Here is a 25,190-nt window from a genome sequence, read left to right on the forward strand (position 1 = left end):
AGATCTATGTGCCTGTCTTCCTGGAGGCAGGAAGATAGGAACCTGGGTGTTCCCGGTGTTTTCGTGCCCCAGTGGACACTCAGACTGCCTGATATCTGCAATGATCCGCATTCCTCAATTGCACTGGGTTTTTCCTTAACTGACGCTCGCAGGAGTGGCTCCAATCCCGCGGGTCTTAGAGTAAGAATGTGTTATTTACACACCGTCAACACCCCACACTGCCAGCCCCACCACCTTCAGGATCACTTAAATATTAACAATCTCAATACAAATGTAAAACTTTAACATTCACGTTTCTGCGATTTCTAAAAATTGCCTTGTGTCAAGGAAACAGTTACTAGTGAGACCAAAAATGCTGTGTCCACTGCGTCTAGCATAACTTTCTAGAAAATAGAATTCACGTTACCTATTTGTGTAGTCAGAAGAAGGGAATCAATTATTTTGAACTCAAAAGACAGATGACGACTATATTTTCACACTCTTCTTTATTCCTTTCCTATAAAAGTCAATGAACTCCTCTGATTTCAAGAATTCACTCAGACCTTTCAACCCTAGAGACTAAATTTTAGGGCTAAAAAAAAAAAAAAAAAAAAAAAAGTCTATAAAAGTGACCAAAAGGTGGGCCTTAAAAATGGCTACAAATGAATTTAGAGAACTTGAATTTTGAATTAAAACAAAAGTTGTTTTGTAGTCTATTAATAGCAGATGATTAAGCACGTATCTTATTTCAACTGGAATTCATTTACAAGCACTTAAACGTACTAAACTGGCCACTAATCCCAAATCTGTGTCTGCTTCTGGAAAAAAACGCTTTCATAATAAAGGCAAGTTAAGAGCGTGACCGTCAACGCATTCCTTCAGGTAAGGTCCATTTTCATTAGAACCTCGGGGGCGGCCGGGGGGAGGGGTCCTGGGACCCCGGTCGCCTCCCGGGACAATCGCCCAGCGGAATGCGGCGCCGCGCGAGGCAGGGTCCCCGAGCCCGCGGCGCCCCCCGGACGCACCTGGCGCGGCCCGAGCACAGCGCGCCGCTCGCCCACGTCCTCGCAGGCAGGAAAGTGGCGCTGCTCCCGGGCCCCCGAGAGCCCGGGCGCAGCGGCCCCCCAGGGACGGGACACTCTCCCCTCACCCCCACGTCTGGCTGCGAAACGTGTGGCTAGCAGGGCGTCACAGCGCCGGGAGGGGGAGGGTGTTCCCGCGTCAAGTCCCCTCCTCGCCCCGACCTTTCCCCGGGCGACGACCGCGAGCCGCCGCGGGGCCTCCCCGCTTCCCCGGCCTCGAGCTCCCAGCCCGTGCCTTCCCGGGCCCCGGGCCTCCCGCCCTCGAACGGCGAGGCCCCGGGACCGTCCTGGACCCGCTTACCCGGTAGGTGCTCTCCGTGAGCCGGTTCACCTCCTCCGGCCCCCGCGACATGGCTGCAGCCGCCCGGCGGGGCGACGCGGGACGACGCGGCGGAGCCTCGTGGCCGCCCGACCCTGGGCGGCGGGAGCGCCGGTGCGGCTGAGGGGCCCTCGAAGGTCGGCCGCTGCCACAGCCGTCGGTCCCGCAGTGCCGGCGCGCTCCTCCGCCGCCAAAATGTCAAAAGTTGTAGCGCCGCCGCCGCCGCCCGTGAAGAACTGAGGAGACGCGGCCTGACGCGGCGGGGCGAGGCGAGGCGAGCGGGCCGGGTGGCCCCACCTGAGGCGGGAGGGGTGGGCGGGGCCGGAGTGGGCGGGGCGGCTCCACCTGAGGCGGACGAGTGGAGGGACGGGGAGGAGGCGGGCCGAGCCGGGGGGGCGGGGCAGCGTGGCCTGGGTGGGCGGGGCGGAGGCGAGCTGGGCCGAGAGGGCGGGGCGGCCCCACCTGAGGCGCCGGAGGCGGGGCGGCCACCCTTTGCCTCGTTGCTGCCCGCGGAGAGCTCCCGACTCGCGGCCGCCCGGATCCCGCGAGGCATCGGTACCTCGCGATGCTGTTCTACTTGGACAGAGCCCGCAGGGGGGACGGTGAGGCCCCAAGACCCACGCTTTCCGCGGGCGCCCCTCCGTGCTGTCTCTTGGGGACTGCGGGAAGGGGGACCCACGTCCCCCAGTTGTATTGATTTCGCTGTTTGACCCCCTTCCTGCGCACCCCTCTCGCTGACCCTAAAGACCTGAGGGGATCCCAAGGCAGGGGCTCTCATAGATGGAGGAAGGAGGCTGCCACCTGCAGTTTTGGAAGCTCCTGTTGGATTAGAAACTTAATGAATGCCAAAATATGGTTGCAGAAACGGCAGTACATTTTTAAACTTTACATCAAGAACGACCTTTAATGTTACGTAGCCGTGCTATTCAGGAGATCGTTACTGGATTTAGAGAGCCACGGTGAGCTGAGGTGTTGTGGAGGTAACTCTTCCTTTCAACACTTACAGGGAGCAGGTGTGTGGCTCCTGATGCTCCCTGTCCTCTTCTCCACCTCAGCTCCAGTCCAGACCCTGAGGATCCAGAACAGTCTTCTTCAGACAGGAGCCACGGCTTAATATCTGAGACATCCTCCCAACAAGGAGGTCTTATTCTGGTTTTCAAAAGCTTCCATTTGGGTGCAATTGCATCTTTTATGAGCTGTTAGGATATGAGGCTTCTAAACGGCTCTTGTGATAAAGTACAATTGGCAATGTACACAAAGAAGGCACTGTGTGTCCCAAATGAGAACACCAAGAGAATGAAATGTGGCTGGACTTAGAACAGAGACAACCACTTGGACTCTGGGACAATGTTACCGGGTTTTACAAGTTATAAAACATCATGCTTGGGAACCAAAAGATTATGTGTTCTCAGGTGTTGGGGGAAATAACACATCAGCCCTAGGTTTCAGGCAGTGGAAGTGACTGCCTCCTTCCTTAAGAGATCTCTAGCATTTGGTTCATAAGATTTGCCAATTGGGTTTCATTTGCCATATTGAGGTGAACTCATGACCTTATAATTACCATCGTTATGTATTAGGCTCCTCACGTATGTCTGCTGGTTTTCATTTAAACTTGAAAATCCCTGACTTAACTTTGCAGGTCTCCTTTTGTCTTAGAACTAACCTCTGTGCTTTCTGATGAATGGGGTCATTTCACTCTCTGCTGCAGGGCAGTCAGTCAACCGAGGAGCTGGAAAAGAGAGCAGAGGCTTAACCTTTAACACCCCACAGCTCAGCAGTGTAGCTCAGAGTCAGAAAAGACAGAGATTAACAAACCACCTTAAAACTGGCAAGCATCTCAGATGGCCTGATTTGATTGCCAAGGTTGATATTTGATCAAAGGATCAGGTTCATGACTGTATGCAAATCTACAAACAGATATTCTGTTATATTTAACTCTCCCTTATGGAAATAATTTCCTGGTTGGGACCATCCTGCTCCTTTAGAAGTCTTCTTGGTCTGTACAGACATTAAGAATAGTGCCATTCAGCTCTCAGCTTAGTAGTTGGCATATAGATGCCTGGTAGTTGTTTGTTGAACAAGAGTATGAGTATTGATTATCTGCTCCATGCCAGGCGCTCTGCTGGGAGGGGTGGGTGCAGGAACGCAAAATGAACTGCCCTTGACCGAAGCCCTTAATGCATACGCGAGAAGTAGAATTCAAGGAGGACCCTAATGTTAGGTGTAGTCGAGGTACAGTCAAAGGTGCTGTCGGTGTGAAAAGGTGGGAGACCTCTCAAAAAACGAGTTGTATTAGGCTCTTCAAGTGCGTTTGTTGGTTTCATGCAAACTTGAAACTGAACTTGAAGTTGTACTAAGACTTCCTGACGCTCTGGGCAAGGAAAGTGAAACCCATAGAAAGGAATGACTCAGGAGAAGGTGAGGAGAAGCCACTTGGCCCAACAGTTTTCCATCTGCTGGGAAAGCCCTGCAGCGGCCCTCCCCCAACCCAGAACACGAGTGGCCTGAAGAAGGGTGGGTCCTGAACAGGTCCCGATGGGCAGGCACCCAAGGTTTCCTCTTTTAACTTTTGCTTGAGTTTAAACAAGTAAAAATCCTGTTTATGTTAACAAAGTTTGTAAGAGGCAATCGCGGATGCCAACATCACTAAGACTTTGAAAGCCACACTCCTAACAGGCTCTTGTTTTGAGGTTTTACCTTCTTCGGAACTTGCTGACAAGGGGCTCTCAGCCTTGCCGGATGCTCCAGGATGCACACGAGAATTCCACTCTGCTTTGCGACACAAGACACAAGGTCTCTGTCGATATGATAGTAGTTTGGGGCAAATTCCCATATGAAATGCCAAGAGGGAGGATGGGGCTTTGAGTATTCCCATTCTGAAAAGGCAATGTGAGTTGGAGACTCGTTGGCTGTTCTGTAACTTTCTCCCCGTCCAAGGTGCATTGCCTTCTCCAGGGCACCAAGTTCACTTCTGCTATGGAGTTTCTCACAAGCTGTTCCTTCAGCCCAGAATGTGCTTCCCCCACTCACACAGCATTTTCCCATAATTTGGATTTTAGCTTAGATGCAGCCTCAGAGAGGCCTTCCTTAACCCCTCCACCTGCAGACGTTATTTTAGACCCTCTCTATCATGGCATGTTCTTTTCTTTAAAAAAAATTTTTTTTAAATGTTTGTTTATTTTTGACAGAGAGAGAGAGACAGAGCATGAGCAGGGGAGGGGCAGAGGGAGAGGGAGACACAGAATCCGAAGCAGGGTCCAGGCTCCGAGCTGTCAGCACAGAGCGCAATGTGGGGCTTGAACTCACAAACCACGAGATCATGACCTGAGCCCAAGTCGGATGCTCAACTGACTGAGCCACCCAGGCACCCCTTGGCATGTTCTTTTCTAATAGTGCTTATTGCTTGCTATGGTAGGTTGGAGAATGACTCCCCAAGGCTGTCCAAGTCCAAGCTTTGGAAACTGTGAATGTTAACTCACATGGCAAAGAGACTCTGCAAATGAGATCAAAGATTTTGAGAGGAGGGGATAATCTGGGATTATCTGGATGGACTGGATGTAGTCACAAAGGTCCATATAAGAGGGACATGGGAGAAGTCAGGGGAGGAGGAGAGGTGATACAGAGGCAGAGCCTGTCATGATGCATTTTGAAGACCAAGGAAGGGGCCACAAGCCAAGGAATAACAAGGAGGTCACTAGGAGCTGGCAAAGCAAGTATACAGACCCTCCCATCGGAGCCTCCAGAAGGAACTACCTCTGCAGACACCTTGATCTCAGCCCTGTGAAACTCATCTCGCACTTCTGCCCCAGAACTGTAAAAGAATAAACGCATGTTGTTTTGAGCCACTAAATGTGTAGTAATTTGTTGGAAACGAATACACTAGCTAAACTTTTCCTTGTTCATTTCTCTATTGATTGTCTCTTTCCACTCCATTCTCCCATTAGAATGCAAATATCACGAGGGCAGGGCTGACTCCTGTCTGGTTCTCTGCAGGTGGCTCAGTGCCTGGCACACAGTAGGTGCTCAAGAACTGTTCTAAGAAGATACATTTATGAGGTAGTCAAAAGGCTCTTTATTTCACAAAAAGCAACTATGTCAGGGGTTTGCTTTTCCAGCTTTCAAAAAACGATAAAATAGACTGCAAAACACCTGAAGTCTGAAGTCCTTGGTGAGAATATACAGATATTAGATTCAATTCACCAAATACCAAAAGGTAACAAAGCATTGGCATAAACACATTTTCAGAAAAATTCCTGAACTTTTTACAATGTGCACTGCATGGCATACACCCAGTCACTGTTGTATGGACAATCTGAGAACATTAGCACTCAAGAAAAGTTAAATACTCACTCTATTTATGAAAACACTAGGGACACCTGGGTGGCTCCGTTGGTTAAGCCTCCGACTTTGGTTCAGGTCATAATTTCTCAGTTTGTGTGTTCGAGCCCTGTGTCAGGCTCTGTGCTGACAGCTCAGAGCCTGGTGCCTGCTTCGGATTCTGTGTCTCCTTCTCTCTCTGCCCCTCCCCTGCTCACACTCTGTCTCTCAAAAATAAATAAACGTTAAAAAAAACACACTAAATAATGGCTGTAAAGTATAGTGGTTTATTAACCTTTCATGTAAGTCCTTCTAAGAATAAGAGTTAAATGCAAAATACATTAATATATTTTAAATGCTATATGACCATGAAGCTTTCAATGATTCCATAAAATACGTGTGAAAGCCAATTTTGTCACTTCAATGGCATTTGAACCACTTCTGCTTTTCAACTTTGCTCAATTTTTTCAACTTTGTTCAAATTTAAGAAAGCTCAAATCTTAATCCATCTTCTCTACTGTTCCTGAATTACTAACTTTGATATTTTGCACATCTTTATCTTACTGTGTTGCATTCTGGATAATTTTTCCAGAATCATCCTCTGCATCACTCATTCTTTCTTTGGCTGTGTCAAATTCCTGTGTAATTAATCTGCCCATTGAGTTTTAAATTTCAATATTTTTTTATTTCTATAATTCTACTTGGTTCTCTTTCAACTATCACTTTCTGTTAAAAAAAACAGCTTTATTGGGCTATAATTCACATACCATACAATGTATCTATTTAAAGTGTACAATTTAATGGTCTTTAGGTTATTCGTGAAGTTGGGCATTCAATTTTAGAACATTTTCATCACCCCAAAAGCAATCCTGTAATGATTAGCTGTTAGTCCTCATCTTCCTTCAACCCTGTCTCCTAGTCCTATACAACCACTAGATCCACTTTCTGTCTCTGTAGATTTGTCTACTGTGAACATTTCATACAAATGGGATCATAGAATGTGTGGTCTTTTGTGATTGGTTTCTTTCATTTAGTATAGTGCTTTCAAGGTTCATCCATGTTGTAGTATGTATCAGGACTGAGTTCCTTTTAGTTACTGGATAATATTCCAATATTTCATCATATACCACTTTTGCTTATCCATTCATCCATCAATGGACATCTGGATTATTTCTACTTTTTGGTTTTTGTGACGAATACTGCTGTGAACATTTGTATGTAAGTTTCTATGTTTCTTAGGTACACATCTGAGAGTGCGTTTGCAGGGTGCTTCCATGCTGAACAGTTTTGAGAACGGCCAAATGGTTTTTCAAAGTGGCTGCATCATTTTACATTTCTACCAGCAATGTATGAGGGTTCCAATTTCCCCACATCTTTGTCAACATTTGTTGTCCATTTTTTTTAGGCTCTCCTCCTGGGTGTAAATTGGTATCTTGTGGTTTTGATTTGCATTCTCTAATGGCTAATGATGTTGAGTATCTTTTCATGCACTTATTGCATATCATCTTTGGAGACTGTCTATTCAGATCTTTGACCCATTTTTACATTGTGTTATTTTATATTCTGATTATTGAGTTGCCAGTGTTCTTCATGTATTCTGGATGTGAGTCTCTTACATATCTCTTATCAGATGTATGACTTACAAATATTTTCTCCCATTCTGTAGGTTGTCCTTTCACCTCCGTGATGGTGTCCTTTGAAGCACACACATACAAATTTTTTAACGTTTATTTATTTTGAGAGAGAGAGAGGTGCATGTGTGCACATGAGCGGGGTGGCAGGGGCAGAGAGAGAGGAAAGAGAGAATCCTGCGCTTACAGTGCAGAACCCAGCGTGGGGCTCAATTCCACAAACTGTGAGACCATGTCCTGAACCAAATCTGGACCATGTCCAGATGCTTAACCAACTGAGCCACCCAGGCACCCCTGAAAAATTTAATTTTAAATCCAATTTATCTAAATTTTTTTCTGTTGTTGCTTGTGATTTTGGTGTCATATAAGAAACCATTGCCTAACCCAAGGTCATCCTATGTGTTCATCTAAGAGTTCTATAGTTTTACATTTAGATCTACATTTCAAGTTAACTTTTGGATATAATGTAAGAAAGGGGCTGAGCCTCATCCTTTAGCTTGTGGATATCCAGTTGTCCCAGCATCATTTGTTCAAAAGATCATTCTTTACCTCATTGAGTTGTCTTGGTGCCCTTGTCAAAAATTAATTGGCCATAAATGTAAGGGTTTATCTCTGGACTTTCCATTCTATTCAGTTGATCTATATGCCTATCCTACCACAACAATGCTATACTGTCTTGATTCCTGTAGCTCTGCATTAAGTCTTGAAATTGGAAACTGTGAGTCCTCCAACTTTGTCTTCTTCAGATTGTTTTTGGCTACTCTGAGTGCCTTGTATTTCATATCAATTTTAGTATTTGCCTGTTAATTTATGCAGGAAAAAGATCTGGGATTTTGATATGGTGTTACTGGATCTGTAGATCAATTTGGGAAGTATTACTACCTTAACAATGTTAAGTCTTCTGATCCATGAATATAGAATGTCCGCCCATTTATCTAGGTCTTTTATTTCTTCAAACAGTGATTTGTGGTTTACAAAGTACAAGTTTTACACTTCTTTTGTTAAATTTATTCCTAAGTATTTTTGATGCTAATGTAAATTGAACGGTTTTCTTATTTTCATTTTCAGATTGCTCGTTGAGAATGTACAGAAATATAATTGATTTTTATGTATTTATCTGGTAACCTTGTTATCAGATTGAGGAAATTCCCTTCTATTCCTAGTTTGTCAAGTGTATTATAATGAAAGTGTTAATTTTTTTCCCAATGCTTTTTCTGTGTCTTGTGAGATGATCATGGGTTTTTTGGTCCTTTGTTCTGTCAATTCGGTGTATTACAATGATTGAACTTTTGTATTTTGTATCACCCTTGCATTCCTGGGATACATTCCCCTTAGTCATGGTGTATAATCCTTTTTATTATTGCTGGATTCAGTTTGCTAGTATCTTATTGATGATTCTTACATTTGTATCATAAGGGACATTGATGTGTTGTTTTCTTGTGACGTCTTTGACTGATTTTGACATTAGGGCAATACTGATCCTATAGAAGGAATTGGGAAATGTTCCCTCATCTTCTGTTCTTTGGAAGGGTTTATGAAGAATTGGTATTTACTCTTCCTTGAATGTTTGGTAGCATTCACCAGGGAAGCCACCTAGATCTGAACTTTGCTTTGTGGGCAGTTCTAAAACCATGAATCTAATCTCTTTTTATAGGGTCTTTCTTTCTTTTTCAGATGTTATTTCCTTATGGTTTCTATTCCTTCTTCTCTGTAATCACTTGCAATATTATTTTATAGTTTCTCCCAGATAGTTCTGTGTCATTTCTGTTTGTTTGTTTTACTTTGTCTGGTTTGGTTATTTATTGTTTCATTAAGCCATGGTTGTGTTTGCTGTGCATGCTCTATCATGGCAAATCACAACTTTCTTTATCCGTTTTGGGAATTTGTTGTTGTTGTTTTCGTCCAAGGTTTATTGACGATATCGCAGCACAGCAGAAGGAGTCACGTGGTGTCCTGGAGTTCATGCCAACTGTAGGCTGTGTGACCTGCAGGCTGGACAGACTGCCAAAGTCCAAGAGCTTCAACATTTCCTCAGTGTCAGGATCTACTTCATTGATCTCCTGATCCAGGACTGAGACCTCAGGAACATAATGATCTCTCCTTTCTCTCTCTTCCTTCTGCAACTTAATGGAGATCCCACTTACCGAGCCTCTCTGAATCTGCTTCATCCGTTGAGTGACATCAAGTGCTATCTCACTGTAGAGGTTCTTGCTGGCAATAGCGGTGGTCTCCTTGCACACGCACTTATTGGCGTGGGAGTCGTTGCCTAGGCATGTGTAGTACTTCTCAGTGATGACCCGGGCCACCTTCTTCACGGTGTTGGTGCGAACGTGGCCCACGTTGGTGGATCTGGTAATTATTATGAGGTCATCTTGCGTGGTGATCCACTTTGTCTGGAAAAACCCCATGTGGCCTGGGTTATAAAGTGTTCCTCCAGGAAAGCTTTGCATTTGTTCCTGCCAGGCCCTCCAAGAAGATTACCAAGGGAGGGTATAAAATTCAGACTCTGCCCCTGCCCCGTGTCATAGGTTTGGTGGGTTAATTTCTCTTAGGATAGTATTTTCTTCTACTAAACCCCCCAATGAAGCCAAATTCCTCTGTCCTCTCCCTGGGCCAGAAAGTACCTCCTAGCACCTCTCTTACTGGCATGCAGTCTTCTGAGGATCCCATCTGTGTGAATGGGTCTTACTGTCTACTCGCCATCTTGTACGGGTCCCAAGTCCCTATACAGGTGGAACTTCTATAATATTGGAAACATCTGACCATTTGGGCCAGTTTTCAGCTCTAACACTCCCCTCCACACCCATAAGGGCTGCTATATCATCTGTCCTGGGTGCTTGGTTTTCTTCCCTTTGTGTTTTTGGCATCTGTTGTTGCCTTCTCCCCGCCCCCCCCCGCCCCCCAAAACTCGGCTGTGTGTTAAAATATTTTTGTTACCTTTTATATGTCATTTCAAGTATTTGTAACTGGAGGAATTCTGGGTTGTACAGTCTGCCAGAAGCCTGAAAGGGCCTTTGTAGTCTCCCTTTGAGGCTGCTTCTGGGGTGATAAGCACTGGGCTAGGAGGCCAAGGATCACATTCCCTTTATCAGTATGTAGGACCGGGCAAGGCATTTTCCACTTCTTGGTCTGTTTTTTCACGTCCCAATTAGGGTGGTTGGTCCTCAAATTACTCTCAGTTCTAAAATTCTCTGATTTTTTTTTCTTTTTTTTAAAGTCCTGTCCACAGCACTTATTCTGAAGTCTTATTCTCCAGGTGCAGATTGGCCTCTGTGAGGAGAGGCTATTTGCCCGAAGCCAAGATAACCCGAACATTCTTTACTTTTCCCAGGGCAGAAAGGAAGAGACACTCGTCTGTTGTCCCAAAAACCCCTCAGTGCCTTGGCTTCGCGGGGAAATGGTTGCCTTTGTGCAAGTGGATCGGCCTGGCCTCTCTTCATTTGCCTTGTCTTTTATTTTTCCAAGGAAAAAATATCAGCAGAGAAAGTTCCAGACCTTCTCTTCCCATGCAGCCTGGTTTTCTGTATTTAGCAAATGCCAAACATCGACCATGTCTGCAAATTTCCTCTCGGTAAGACTTAAATTCTTGCACAGCGTGCCCAACATTTTATCTCGATAGACAAGCACAGTAAGGTCTGGAACAATTTTACCTTTAGTTGGGGCTTTTTCTTGGAGGGAAGACTTGGGAAAAGATACTCTGAAGTGCTTTGACAGGGATCTATTGAGCCAGATAGACAATTCTCATGTCCTTTCCCCTGTTGCTGCGGCCATAGTAACGAAGCCAGAAGGCAAACAGGATTGTCAAACAATTCCCCAAAATGAACAGCAGGGGGTGCTGAGGGGGTGGAACAGAAGGGAATATCTTTCCAGCCAGGACAGTTTGTCTTTGGATGCTTTCTTTCAGGGAGAGCAAAGGCTTGTCTCGGATGAACTTTTTGTCTGCATCTCCATCTGATTACACACCCATGTTTGTGTCCACGTGCCTTCCAGCTGCCACCTCACCACACGGGCCCCTTCAACCCCGGGCCCTGGGCATTTCTAGTGAATTTGTTTCCAGAACAGCTCAGACCGTCTGTAACCTTTCTCTTGGTCTATCAGTGTCCCACCACTCTGACTCTGAATTTTCATGGATCCAAGAGAGCAATAAATGATGAAGGAATGCAACCGTTTCGCTAAAAGGGGAAGTATTAGCCCCGAGGATCTTGAAATTCAGCATAAAATGAAAATTTCCATTAGGCAAATGCGTGCAATTATAAATAATTAAGCAAAAACCTTGACTAGTCATTACGTGTTTCTTTAAAAATGTCCCTAACATTGACATTGACCAAGAAGCAAAAGAAGGCTTAAGAATCAATGGGAACTTTGCTGAGTCCAAAAGGCAGATTTTGCCACTTAAGCCAGTTTGTAATGTCCCATTAGTATCCGATCGCTATAAAACTTTAAGCATGCGTTTGGCTATGATGTCAGGCAGTACTCTGGGCCCAGAAGTAGCAGTCACAAATCCATGGTGGAAAGAGCTTCACTATTTTAATGCTCTCAAAGGATGCACTCACCCAATTAAAATCATACATCCCATGCATTATCTGTTGTATTTAGAGATATTTAAAGGCTGCAGTTACTGTAGCCTTCGTAAAACAACAAGCAGGCGTATGACATCAGATACTCCATCCCCTTTTTCTGTTATAGGGTGTAGAGAGCAAGAAGCTTGAATTTCTGGTCTCTCTTGCAACTGGGAGTGACAAAATAGACAACGTTCTGGCCAAAGAGACAAAGGAAATGAACAAAGGTCTACTGAGAAGGTAAAAGGCAAAATAGTTGGGGCTTGGGCAATTGTTTGCTTGACCCCTTAATAACTTCCTAGAAAGCAGATGTGATGTCCATACAAGCCATCTTGTGAGCTCCAAGCAACAAATGAGACTGGGTGTCAACAAATTGAGCTTGGTGTGTGGAAAGAGAGAGAATGGGTCCCTGACAGCATGTGAGCCCTGAGTTTTCTGTTCTTTACAGCTGAAAGCATCCCTAAGTGACATATTGTAATTAAAATTTGGGAAAATTAGGGGTACGTGAGTGGCTCGGTCGGTTAAGCATCCGACCTGGTCTCGGGTCATGATCTTGCGGTTCATGAGTTTGAGCCCCGCGTCGGACTCTGTGCTGGCAGCGTGGAGCCTGGCGCTGGCTTCAGATTCTGCGCCTCCCTCTCTCTCTGCCCCTCTCCTGCCCCTGCTGACACTCTGTCTTTCCTTCTCTCTCAAAAATAAATAAATGCTAAAAACAATTTTAAAAAATAAAATAAAAGTTGGGAAAATTTGTGATTGCGTTGAAGTCAACATATGCAAACATAACGAATCGTCACACGAAAAATCCAAAAGATGAGAAAGTGCTTCTTGAAACTTTTGATACATTTAAATGTCTTCATTTGGAGGATGACCATATTTAGAAATAAAGCCAAAAGATCTGGGGACTGCCAAATAAGAATATGATTATGGAGACCAAAGCAGGAAATATTAAAATTGGGACTCTCCTGGAAAATCCTAGAAAATTGTCTGTGAATTTACATCCTTAAGCCACTTTTTAAAAGTACTTTTACTTTAATCAAAGAACGTGATTTTACGCCCACTTTCCAAGAAATACATTTCTGAATCATTTTTCAAAGTTGGCAAATAAAAGCCTTCTAAAGATAAATCATCCACTTTGCTTTTAAGGCAGTCATTGCTCCCACAAAGCAACGACAATGACAATATCCCCGGAGGCCACAAAAAGAAAAGTATTCGCGTGTTATTACGAGCTAAAAAGGTGATCCATCTCTTGGCCTATAATTGAGTTCATAACTCTTGGAAGATTCCCTCTGTATCGGTGGCTTTCTTCCAAACACAGAAGGAGATGGGACTTTGGCGCAAAGTATCATTCAAAGATCCTTGGGTTGTAAAACATTTGGTTCTTTGATATTAAGCAGACAAGATATCTGGGGGTCTGCATTTCCTCCCATTCTGCTTGATCTGGCTGTTGGGCTATTGAGTAGACTCTTGAAGGCAGACGCCATGCTCCTTCCCCCCGGGTAGAAATGGCAGCTGGGAAAGAGGAGCAGAATTCATGCCTTGTAGCGTAAGGCTGTAGTAAGCCTGACCTCAGGGTAGGCCTGGGCTCCTGGGGCCTGTCCCCGTTGCGACTTGGAGGCCAGGGTCTCCTGCCGCTATTGGAATGTGATAGGGGGGTGACAACAGTGTGCCCAACATGGCGGGAAGGTTAGTTTCTAGTCTCAGTGATAACGGATCCTGTGGGGCTTGGAGCAAGTCACGTCACGTTCCTGGACCTGTGTGTCCTAATCAATAGGAATGGGGGCAGACGGTATTCCAGGGGACCCTGAGGGCGGTGAGGGCCATGCTTTCCCTTATGGCGCTTCTCCAGAGATGCAGCGACCTCGCCAGGCTCCCCACCGAATACACAGGAGGGAGAATCAGTTGCGTAGACCAGGAAGTCGCCGGTGCTAGGGCTGCTGGCCAGGAGGAGGCCCGGCTGGAGCTGCCTTAGTGGAGGCAGAGGGAAGGACATGCGTCCCTATTCTGAGGCTGCGGCTTGCCCACCCGGCCTCCTTCACAGCTGCCTTTGATCTCCAGATCATTCCCTTTCACTGTCAACAGAATGCGGCTCACCCTGGGATGGGCCAGCCTACTCTTTCACCCCCCACCTCAGGCTCCAGAGCCTGGTTGCAAAGTCACACAGAATTTCCACACCCCTCGAGGGCTGTACAACTACCTCGCAGGCGTATTTCAAGTTTTATTATTACTATTACTTTTTGAAGAGTGAACACTTTCTGATTTGTCACCTGTTTCGCTGGCCCAACCAGCCAACCAAATCACTGATCTTTAGCAGTATCGATGGTAGAGAAGGTGACCAGATAACCAGGCTGAGCCAGAGCCTAGGGTCCAGCGGCATACCATAACCAACAGTTGCCTGACCCTCAGGCACCTGGGTAGTTCGGTTCATTAAGAGTCTGACCTGGGGCCCCCTGTGGCTCCCAAGCCACCATTTGGAGAAAACGACTTTGGAAGAAGTGGGGCAGGCTGCTGGCGTTTGGGCCCACACTCAAATCTCAGGTCTCAGTGACCTGATTCTTTCCAACCCGGTTTGGCCCAGCTTTCCATGCCATGCCCCTCTCCCCTCTCTACCTTTTGAAAGCATTGTTCCGGGCCTGACTTTGCAATGAGATACTGGGAGCTTTACACACGTGGCATCAACAGAAGCTGCCACAGGGAACTGAGACGCCCCTTCGCTGACATTCCTTGTGTCAGACGCTCTGATTCATCTGCAGGGTTTCATCCAGCTTAGTCCTCCAGTGACTGGGTCCCTCCTGGAGCCAGATTCTTGCCTGGTTGGGTGGGTCAAGGTATGACTCACCTTAACCAGCAGCTCACCCTTGAGTCACATGGATCAGGACACCCGGATGGATGTGACATCATCAGTAAACACAGACAGATAAGGAGGCGGCTCTGTTTGCCTTGGAGAGAAATGCCACCACCCTGGCTGGGCTTCTGTGGAGTGGGTGAAGGACACCGAGTCCATGAGTGTTAACTCTGTGCAATGACTTATCTGTGGAGACACCGAGAATCTCGGGGCAGGGAAAGTCCTCAGGGGTCATCCTGTCACTTTGCTACAGTAAAGTGTTACTCTGTTGTTATTTCAAAGTCTAACCGGATAATCTTCTCATATTCTGCTCTCCAGTCCATGCATGGTCTCAGCTAAAAGATGGTGGGCCCCTTGAAGGCAGGGTCAGCCCCTAGTTCTGTGTCTCCCTCCATCACTCAAGAGAGATCTTTTGTCTCTTTTTTTTTAATAGGGGGGGGGGCAGGGGAGAGGAAGAGGCAGAGAGAGAGGGAGACAGAGGATCTTAAGCAGGCTCCATGTGGAGCCCAATATGGTGGGGCTCGATGAATGTGTGGCTCGATCCCACAACCCTGGGATCATGACCTGAGCTGAATTCAAGAGTCGGATGCTTAACCAACTGAGCCTCCCAGGCACCCCATGAAGAAAGAATTTGAATCAGTCTCCTTCCCCATCTAAATGAAGAGTCCCCTTTGGGGCTGAAATTTGCCATTTCTCCAGGGTCATACAATTTTTTTTTTAATTAAAAAAATTTTTTTTAATGTTTATTTATTTTGAGGGAGAGAGAGAGAGAGTACAAGCAAGGGAAGGGCAGGGAGAGAAGGAGACACAGAATCTGAGCTGTCAGCACAGAGTCTGACGTGGGGCTCGAACGCACGATCTGTGAGATCATGATCTGAGTCGAAGTCAGACTTTTTTTTTTTTTTTAATTTTTTTTTTCAACATTTTTTATTTATTTTTGGGACAGAGAGAGACAGAGCATGAACGGGGGAGGGGCAGAGAGAGAGGGAGACACAGAATCGGAAACAGGCTCCAGGCTCCGAGCCATCAGCCCAGAGCCTGACGCGGGGCTCGAACTCACGGACCGCAAGATCGTGACCTGGCTGAAGTCGGACGCTTAACCGACTGCGCCACCCAGGCGCCCCCGAAGTCAGACTCTTAACCAACTGAGCCATCCAGGTGCCCAAGGGTCATGCATTTGTTGGTTATGGTATGCTGCCGGACCCAGGCTCTGGCTCAGCCTGGTCACTGGCTGGTGCAGCAGGCAGGGGCCCTTTGACCCTCCGGGGCTCTCCTAAGACCAGGCTGATGAGGCACATGATCCGTAACATGCCCTGGGAGCACTACCGAAGCCTGAGATGGATAGAAAGATCGGGAAAACCGATCCTGTCTATATTTGAGCATTTGCTATTTTGTTCATCATAGATCCTTTTTGCATTAGATTTTCTAAAACATTGCAGGAAGATAACTTGATTACTGAATCGTTTGGCATTCCCTTAAGTTTTGTGCTGAGTCAATTTCCTCCCTCACTTCTCTTGCCCAGTCCTGTCCCTGTGAACCAGAGAGATACGGGTGGACAGAAAGATTGTCCCAGGAAGCCTACCCCTATAGTTCCCCTCTGCTCTGCAGGGAAGGCAAAAGGCCTGTCTTGCTCTACAGTTTGCACAGACTTGGAGCTCCTTAAACCTTCCCAGCCAGCTGCTGCCTGGGACCCAGGAGGGCCAGAGGTGTGCCAGCTGTCTGAACTGCCCGCTGTGCCCACTAGATGGCGCGCTGGCTGTGCAGGTGAGAGAGGCACACCCTTCCTTGGCCAGGTCAGCTCTTCTAAGTGAGTGCTTGTCAGTGTAGAGAGCACCTGCCAGGTTGATCCCCACTGCAAGCCCAATGTATAGGTGAGGATCCTGAGGAAGCGAGGTGAAGGGACTCACCTGCTAGCCTTTAGTCCCTAATTAATACCAGCTGTGGGTTCTGGCCTTCAACCTGACCTGCCCAAACTTCCCTTCTTCCTGAATCAGTTGTTCTTGATCTGTTTTAGAGGTATCTTTTGACAACCTGGTGCAAGCTATGGGGACCCTCCTTGGAAAAAGTTTGAAAGTAATTTCATAGTCTTCTAGAACAGCACAGAAATAGATTAAGAACGTCTTTTCTAGGGGCACCAGGGTGGCCCCGTCAGTTAAGCGCTTGACTCGATTTCGGTTCAGGTCATGATCTCACGGTTCGGGAGTTTGAGCCCCGCTTCAGGCTCTGCACTGACAGCACAGAGCCTGCTTGGGATTCTCTCTCCCCCTCTGTCTGCCCCTCTTCCCCACGTGCTCTTTCTCTCAAAATAAACAAAGACACTTTATTTTTTTTAAATTTTTTAAAATATTTATTTATTTCTGAGACAGAGACAGAGCATGAGCAGGGGAGGAACAGAGAGAGAGGGAGACACAGAACCAGAAGAAGGCTCCAGACTCTGAGCTGTCAGCACAGAGCCCAACGCGGGGCTTGAACCCACAAACCATGAGATCATGACCTGAGCCGAAGTCGGTCGCTCAACTGACTGAGCCACCTAGGCGCCCCAAACAAAGACACTTTAAAAAGAGGCAACTGGGTACCGCAGGTGAGTATTATTGGTGGCTCATGTGTGGCGGTGACAGCAGAGGTGGTGAGAAGATGGTCAGATTCTGGATGTACTTTGAAGGTGGAACCATGAGATTTCCTGACAGATCAGATGAGGGATGGGAGGGATTCAAGGCTTTTGGCATCCTCAAATAGGAGGATGGAATTGCCATCAATGAAGGGTGGGAGGTTGTAGATACAGCCAGTTTTGGGGGGAAGAGTTGGAGTTTTGGTCATGTTAAATTTAAAATGTCCATTAGGGGCTCCTGGGTGACTCAGATGGTTAAGAATACAACTCTCGATTTCAGCTCAGGTCATGATCTCACAGTCATGAGACCAAGCCCCGTGCCCCGTGTCAGTCTCTGTGCTATGTGTGGAGCCTGCTTGGGATTCTCATTCTCTCTCTCTCTCTCTCTCTCTCTCTCTCTCTCTCTCCCCCCACCCCCTCTCTGTCTCTCTTAAAAGAAACAAACATTAACAAAAATGATAAAATGTCCATTAGACCCCAAGCGAAGATGTATGGGAGGCACTGAATATATAAGCCAGGAGCTAGGAGAGTATAAATTTGAGAATAGTTGATGTATCAACAGTTTAATGTCTCAAAACACTTTGGTTGGTTATAAAGAGAGACTTAATTTTTTTTTAAATGTTTATTTATCTTTGAGAGACAGAGGCAGAGAGAGAGGGAGATACAGAATCTGAAGCAGGCTCCAGGCTCTGTGCTGACAGCTTTTGGCATCCTCAAAACACACTCTGTGCTGTGCAAAACACTCTGTGCTGACAGCACAGAGCCTGACGTGGGGCTTGAACCCATGAACCGTGAGATCATGACCTGAGCCGAAGTCAGACATTTAACCGACTGAGTCACACAGATGGTCCAAAGAGAGACTTTTAAGTGTAGCATTATATACACACAGGGCTGATTCTAAGGACTTTAGATGAGAATTATGGAAAACGATGTGGCTAGCTTACCTTTGATGGTGTCAGAGGAGTTTTGTTCTCTTTGCTCTAGGAATGTCAAGGGCGTGATCCATTATATCATGCAATGCTCCCTCCATCCTAATCAGTTTCATCTTGGGTGCCCAGCTGGCTCAGACAGAGGAGGGTGTGACTCTTGATCTCGGGGTTGTGAGTTTGAGCCCCATGCTAGGTGTCGAGATTCCTGTTTTTAAGGGATAAATAAAATAAATAAAACTTAAAAAAAGTTCTCATCAAAATAAAAGAATTGTACTGTGTGACGATGGATGTTACTGATGAATTTCATCTTTTGCTAAATCCTGGGAAAAGCTCTGCTTTCCCTGAGGAAATGAACATGCTTCCTTTTCCCCAAAAAATGAAAATGATGAAAAGATTGTGCAGTGTCTTTTTTCTCTTTAGCTGCCAGGGAGCTCAGAGTCAAATTAGAAACTCAGCTATAGTCCATTAACCACTTGGGTCTGGAGGACCTGCATATTTGTGTTTTTACTTTCCCCCACATTGACTTCCTACTTTCATTTTTTTTAAACATTTATTCATTTTTGAGAGACGGAGAGAGACAGAGCATGAGTGGGGGAGGGACAGAGAGAGAGGGAAACAGAATCAGAAGCAGGCTCCAGGCTCTGAGCTGTCAGCACAGAGCTGATGCGGGGCTTGAACCCACAGACCATGAGATCATGCCCTGAGCTAAAGTTGGGCGCCCAACTGACTGAGCCACCCAGGCACCCCTTGACTTCCTACTTTTAATGTCCAGTCTTGGTTTAAAAATTTTTATTTTATCATATGTGTTCTTTCTAGGGTTGTCTCACATCTATATAGAATGAGGGGGAGTGTAAAATAAGGAAATAAACACAATTGAATAAGGTTACTTTTTAATAACAATACAACTCATTTAGAAGTAAAAGATATTGAAAATTTGTCTCTAAGGTAATTTTCTATATGCAGAATTGTATATTTCAGCTAGCTTTCATTATAACATTGAAAATGTGTTCCTTAAGGAAAAAGAATGCTCGTCCCAGAATGTTATAAAAATCACTTTAAAATTACAGCAAATAGATAAATTCACATATTTTAAAGAAAATAAGCAAGTTATTATAAGATATTAAGACCAATATGCAAAATAAGTCACAAAATACAAATGCAAAAAAACCCTGGAGTTGTTTTTATGTTTCTTTTCAATAATTTAAAGGTTGCAGGAAAAGGATGTGACTTTTCCTCACAGGACACACTGTTCTCTGAGACTCCATAGCCCCTATTTTCTGGCATCTGCTGAAGCAGAGATTCTCAAACCTCAGTCAGCTTCATATGCCTTCACATACCTACAAACATCTGACTTTTTAGTCTGTCTGTATTGCTTCTTCAAATCAATTCCTTTTCTAAATTTAAATTTATTCAAAGAGGAAACAGTTTAATATGTCAAAGGCGTAAATTCACGGGTTCCCTACTTTCTTTAGGCACGTTAAAATCAATTCATAAGTGTGAAAATTAAAAATTATATGGTGTGGGGGCACCTGGGTGGCTCGGTTAAGCGTTCGACTTCAGCTCAGGTCATGATGTCGCAGTTCATGGGTTCGAGCCCCGCGTCGGGCTATGTGCTGACAGCTCGGAGCCTGGAGCCTGCTTCGGATTCTGTATCTCCCTCTCTCTCTGCCCATTGCCTGCTGGTGCTCTGTCTCTGTCTCTCTCTCAAAAATAAACATTAAAAAAAATTAAAACAAAATTATATGGCATGTTGCCCTAAAAGCACCTCCTAAAAGTGTGTGGGGGTTCTGTCCTGGAGGGTAGCTTCGCCCAGGCTGCCCTCAGACTTTGGAAGTAGTAGTGGGTCTTAAAAATGACCAGATAAACTCAGCTGAAGGGAAGAGGGGCCCTGGCATCAGCTGAGGTGCTCATAAAAATGATTCAACCAGGAGAGAGGAGGACTTCTCCCCATTAAAGAGAAAATGATGTGAAATGGGGGCACTTTTGCTGAAACACACAAAAATAAGTCCTTAGAGTGACTGCTAAATACAGACCTTGGGGAAGATCTTAAGAAAGCCAGCTCGGTTAAGCATCTGACTTCGGTTCAGGTCATGATCTCACGGTTTGTGAGTTCAAGCACCGCATCAGCCTCTCTGGTCTCAGGACAGAGCCCACTCTGGATCCTCTGTCTCCCCCTCTCCCACTCACATGCAAGGCCTCTCAAAAAATAAACATTAAAAAAAAGAAACAAAGCCAGCTTGGGATGAGGACACCCCCCTGTAATGCGGCCACCATCAGTATTTCATGCCCCGCCCCCAGCTCTTAGTTGTCATGACACTCACCCATTTTGGCCAGCTGTAGAAATGACACCCTCGGTTTCCAATAATATATCTTACACCTGGCTTTCAGAACAGTGGTTCTTAAGTGTGGTCCCTGGGTCAGCAGCATCATTGTTACCTGGGAACTTGTTAGAAATCAGATTCTTGGGCCCCACCCCAGTCTGATGGAATCTACCCAGCCCTCCAGGGATTCTGACGGATGCTGAAGTTTGAGAACCACTAGTGGCCCCTGTTTGCACAGTAAACAGAGGGCTATCAGCAAGGAGACCTGAATTCTAGTCTGCATCTATAGCCAATTAACTGTGACCTAACACCCCCCCCCCAAAAAAAAATCAGTTTGAGCCTCAGTTTTCTCATTTGTAACGCAGGGAAGATGTTCCTAGCCCTGCTGGCCCATTAGAATCACCTGGGCCACTTTGGAAATTTCGGTGCTACTGTGCCAAGGAGTCTGTACCTTATAATTCTATTTATAGTAGGTTCTAGAACAGGCAAACACTAATCTGTGATGGGAGCAATCAGAACATGCCTGGGATAGAGGAGTGATAGGTTCACGGGGAAGAGGCAGGAGGGACCTTTCTGGGGTGATGCTACTGTTCTGTCCTGATGGGAATATGGGTTACAGAGGTGTATGTATTTGTCAAAGTCTGTTGAATGGTACCCTTGAGGTTGTGATTTTATGGATATTTTGCCTCAAAGCATGGGGGGGAAACAGACTGGAAACAAATATTGGTGTCTAGTTAATAACATTTGTGCTGAAGTATTTACGGGTGAAATGTACTGACCTCACAACCCATTGTGAAATGCATCAAAAAATAAGACGGCTTGTTGGATGGACAGAGGAACGGAGGGTCAGTAAAATTCTTCTGATCTTCCATTAAGTTTGAAAATACATATTTGTAAGAAAATGTTGGAGGGAAATTCCGATGCTGGTGCCCCACACTCACATCTATTCAATCAAGAGCTTTCCTAAATGAAAACTCCTACCATCGGAGGGCGATACATTTTCTTTCTCAAGGGTAACAGGTTTTTAAAATTTTTTTAAATGTTTTATTTATTTTCGAGAGAGAGAGAGAGAGAGAGAGAGAGACAGAAAGAGAGTGTGCAAGCTGGGGAGGGGCACAGAGAGAGGGAGACACAGAATCCGAAGCAGGCTCCAGGCTCCGAGCTGTCAGCACAGAGCCTGACGCAGGGCTCGAACTCACGAACCCTGAGATCATGACCTGAGCCGAAGTCAGACGCCCAACTGACTGAGGCACCCAGGCGCCCCTCAAGGGTAACAGGTTTTAAGCCACTCGTGTACAGATAATACACCGGGCAGAAGAGACACATTCGGAGATTGGGGGATTCTTGGGTTTTATTCCGGACAGGGAATTTATTGGGCTGGAATCTTCCCACAGGTAACACATGGGAAAGGAATGGGTTGTGCACCTGGGCCTCGTTGTTAGCACTGCCCCACTCCCTCAGCTGCAGGCATTTGGCGACCGGTTGCCTCGGGGTCTCCAGCTGCAAGTTTGGGGATGCTCTCTGTAGAACTTCTTGCCTCAGCCACGAGGGGGAGCTGTCACCCCAGCAGTTGCCTGAAGCTCCGGCAATATTCAAACCCAGGGCTTGGCGTGATTATGTGTGTGGGGGTGTGGGTGGAGGATCCTAGAGGGCTAGTCCCATCATGCTTTGCTTCCCCTGTTAATTCGGCCACCTGCAAGGGACCAAGCCCCGCGGCGCCGCAGACCCTTCTTCCAGACCTGTGCCTTCTCTAATCTGACTCAAGGCATGTTCTCATCTCTGTCCCGCTCACCTTTCCCGGCTAGACTGATGTCGCCATGTGCAGCCAGCAGACTCCCCGAGCCTCGGGCCTCGACCTCTTCTGGGAAGGCTCTCCTCGCTCTCACCAGGTTCACTGCTTCCCCTGCTGCCCTCCACCGGAGGGGGTGGAGGGGTGGGAGGTGGGGTAGGCTTTCTTCTCTGACGCTCCACAACCCCCCAAATCTAAGGTTGGGGTCAGCCTCCTCCATGCTTGCCAAGGTCGCTTCTAAGACGTGTCTCTTTCCTTCTTGTTCTAGACCCAGCCGTATCACCTGCCGCCCCTCCCGGTGGCTGCCGTCCGCTGGCCGTGTGGTCACCGAAGACCTCCGCTCCTGCTGTTTCCTCCCTGCTCCCCCTGCTCTCTTCCCGACGGCCCTACAGATGGCCATACTCCTCCGTGGCTTCTCTCTGCCTCCCCTTGCTCACCTCCAGCGATCTGCGCCAACACGCTGCGATCAGGGACCCTGCCCCCTTGTGGGAGGAAGGCTTCGAGCAACCTCACCGTCCCGGCACCTGCCCAGGCAGCTCCTCCGGCCGTCCAGGGCTCGCGTCACAGTCTCCCTGAAACACTGCTGTCCTCATTCTTGCTCCTGTGTGATCACCGCCCTCGCCCTCGGCTGTCTTCTGCTCTTACACCTGCACCTGCCCCCCCCCCCCAACCCAGCATCCCCCAGGGGGCTGGGGGAGGGGGAGGGGGAGGAAGCACTGGATCAGTGAGACTCCTTCCATTGTAAATTCATGCTCACGGACCTAGGGGTGCTCCCGGCAGCCCCACTCTCTCCCACTCTACTCCCACTCTCTGCACAGACGACTTCATACCTCCTCTCCTCTTCTCCCCGAGCCGCCCTCGCTCCCGCCCTCCCTCCCTTCTGCTCTGTGGAGCCACATCTGACTTCATCGAGAAATTCCAAGCCAGCAGAGTGAGCTCCCTACCTGCCCCCGCCTGCACCTCTCTGCATTCCTGCTGTCGAGGTGGAAGAATCGTGCCTTCTCCCTTCTGGCTGTGAAGCTAGCTGCCCCCCCTCCCCAGCTCGGGTTCCCATCCCTTCTACCTTGTCACTCTTACAGGCACCCCCATTTTCTCAACCACAGGAGGCTTCCACTGGAGGGTGAGCTGGCTCATTAGTAAGGGACCCAATGTCACTCAGCTTTCCCTAAAGAGAAATGTTTCTAATTGTCACCTGGCTAAGGATGGTGTGGGACTTGGCAGGGGAAGGGTCTACTCTTGGTGCACAGTCTCTCAGGTGATCCCTGGTCTACCATCGGTCCGTGTACGTCCTCTTCGAGGTGGCTTCCTGGAATGACTGAGTTCTGACACAGAGCAGCATCTCGAAACCCTCCCAGCCATGTCCTCACCCAACCATCAGCCTGGGTCGATCATTCCCACCACTGGCAGGTGGAAAAGGGACACCTCTGCGTCCGTGGAGTATGTACCTGAGATGGCACACCCAGGGCGCCTGGCACACACAAGATACTCGCTGTGCCAGGACAGTCCGCGCCGGTCCCTAAGAGAGTGCGTCCCAGGATGCTCCTCACACTGGCATTTACGCACAAGGAGGGAGATGCCCCAGATGCAAGGTGGTCAGAAACACACCTCAGGATGTTGTGCAGCACTCTGGGGTGATGGGTTGGACGTACACACAGCAGTATCTCCAAGCCTCGTGTCGCCTAAAAACAGGAAGGACCAGAAGGTCCATCGCCATGGGCAACAACACAGGTGTTTCTGCACGCCCGTGAATAAAAGTGCATATGTGGAACCCACCAGGAGGTTGTCCGTGGAAGGGGTGAGGTGGGGCTCACAGACAGACGGATAGAAGTGGGGTCTTGCGTGGGGCTGTGCTGATGGGGGTCGGGAGCCTGGACTGAGACATGTGATGATGCCCTCAGTCGTGAGCCGGTTCACCTGCCCCTGCCCTTCCGGTCTAACTCAGCAAGGTGACCTCCCTGCACCTTCCGCTCTGGCATGCCCCTGCATAGACCCACTGCGGGTGCAGCCTACAGGCCGGGCTTTCCTGGGTCTCACAGCATCTAGGAAACAAGGTTCTGTTGGTAAAATCAGAGAGGCCACTCTGTACTGGGACCATACCTGAGAAAGAAAAAGAAAGAAAAAGCCTCCAGCATGCTGGGGACTATGTGGGAACAGAGTGTGGGTATGGGACCATAACCCTGAGTCCCCCGGGGTCTAGCTGGTCCCGTCTTGGGGAGCCATGTAGGCTTGTGTGGAACAGCGAGGGTGAGGACACCTTAAGGAGAAGGGTATTGGCCCACCTGCCTGTGACATGGGGCCACGAAGGCTGGTTTCCTGGAGTCCCAGAGGTAGTGAGTCAGAACTTTCCGGGGACCGGGGATGTCCTTATTCCTCTCGTTTGCAGTTTTGTGGTCTCAGGCCAACGGGCTTCCCAGGAATGATATGGCTGGTTCCAAGCTACCAGCGTGGTGTCGCTGAGCAAGGAGCTGGGATTAGACACTCGCAGGCGGCTCTTGGAAGTCCTGTGGGGCCACCCTCCACTGTCCGTGACCTGCTGGAGATGGCAGGAGGGCACAGAGCCCCTGTGGGGGAGCGAGGGAAGGCTCCACCTGTCAGGAGCTGAGGACCTCTCCGTTTCGGGGCGGAGTGACTCTCATTTAAGCTAGGCCTGAGGAAAATGTTAACGAGAAAGCTGTCATCCTGGGGCCTCATGAGGAAAATTGAGGTTTTTTCATGCAGCGATCCACCAGGACGGGACATTCTCATTAGAATGCAGGTGATTCAGGACAGACTCGGGTTTGCAGGTGAGAACTCTTGTGTCCAGAACCAGGGGCC

The 25,190-nt window shown here is 47.5% G+C and overlaps 3 protein-coding genes and 1 long non-coding RNA gene across 5 annotated transcripts in view; 2 read left to right on the plus strand and 2 right to left on the minus strand.

The window, feature by feature from the left end:
* BAIAP2L1 (BAR/IMD domain containing adaptor protein 2 like 1) overlaps positions 1-1,672 on the minus strand; it is a 93,308-nt gene extending 91,636 nt beyond the window's left edge. The window contains exon 1 of one of the 2 annotated variants that reach the window (XM_058710257.1): positions 1,363-1,672. In XM_058710257.1, coding sequence (XP_058566240.1) covers positions 1,363-1,413 — 51 coding nt within the window. In that variant the 5' untranslated portion in view covers positions 1,414-1,672. The remainder of the gene's footprint in view (positions 1-1,362) is intronic. The other variant, XM_058710255.1, reaches the window with a different exon arrangement.
* LOC131500787 (uncharacterized) lies at positions 880-24,138 on the plus strand. Its single transcript, XM_058710258.1, has 5 exons — positions 880-1,365; positions 10,660-10,899; positions 12,015-12,127; positions 22,393-22,476; positions 22,645-24,138. The coding sequence occupies exons 2-5, from the start codon at positions 10,726-10,728 to the stop codon at positions 23,102-23,104; spliced, it is 831 nt and encodes a 276-aa protein (XP_058566241.1). The 5' UTR covers positions 880-1,365; positions 10,660-10,725; the 3' UTR covers positions 23,105-24,138.
* Positions 1,825-3,011, plus strand: LOC131500791 (uncharacterized). The gene is made up of 2 exons (XR_009256462.1): positions 1,825-2,339; positions 2,436-3,011. It is a non-coding gene; the product is annotated as an uncharacterized LOC131500791 (long non-coding RNA).
* On the minus strand, positions 8,480-9,918 carry LOC131500788 (small ribosomal subunit protein eS17-like). The gene has a single exon (XM_058710260.1). The coding sequence runs from the start codon at positions 9,776-9,778 to the stop codon at positions 9,173-9,175; it is 606 nt and encodes a 201-aa protein (XP_058566243.1). The 5' UTR covers positions 9,779-9,918; the 3' UTR covers positions 8,480-9,172.
* Positions 24,139-25,190: the final 1,052 nt, after the last annotated feature.

This window comes from Neofelis nebulosa, chromosome 18 (assembly GCF_028018385.1).
Source record: "Neofelis nebulosa isolate mNeoNeb1 chromosome 18, mNeoNeb1.pri, whole genome shotgun sequence".
Lineage (NCBI taxonomy): Eukaryota > Metazoa > Chordata > Mammalia > Carnivora > Felidae > Neofelis > Neofelis nebulosa.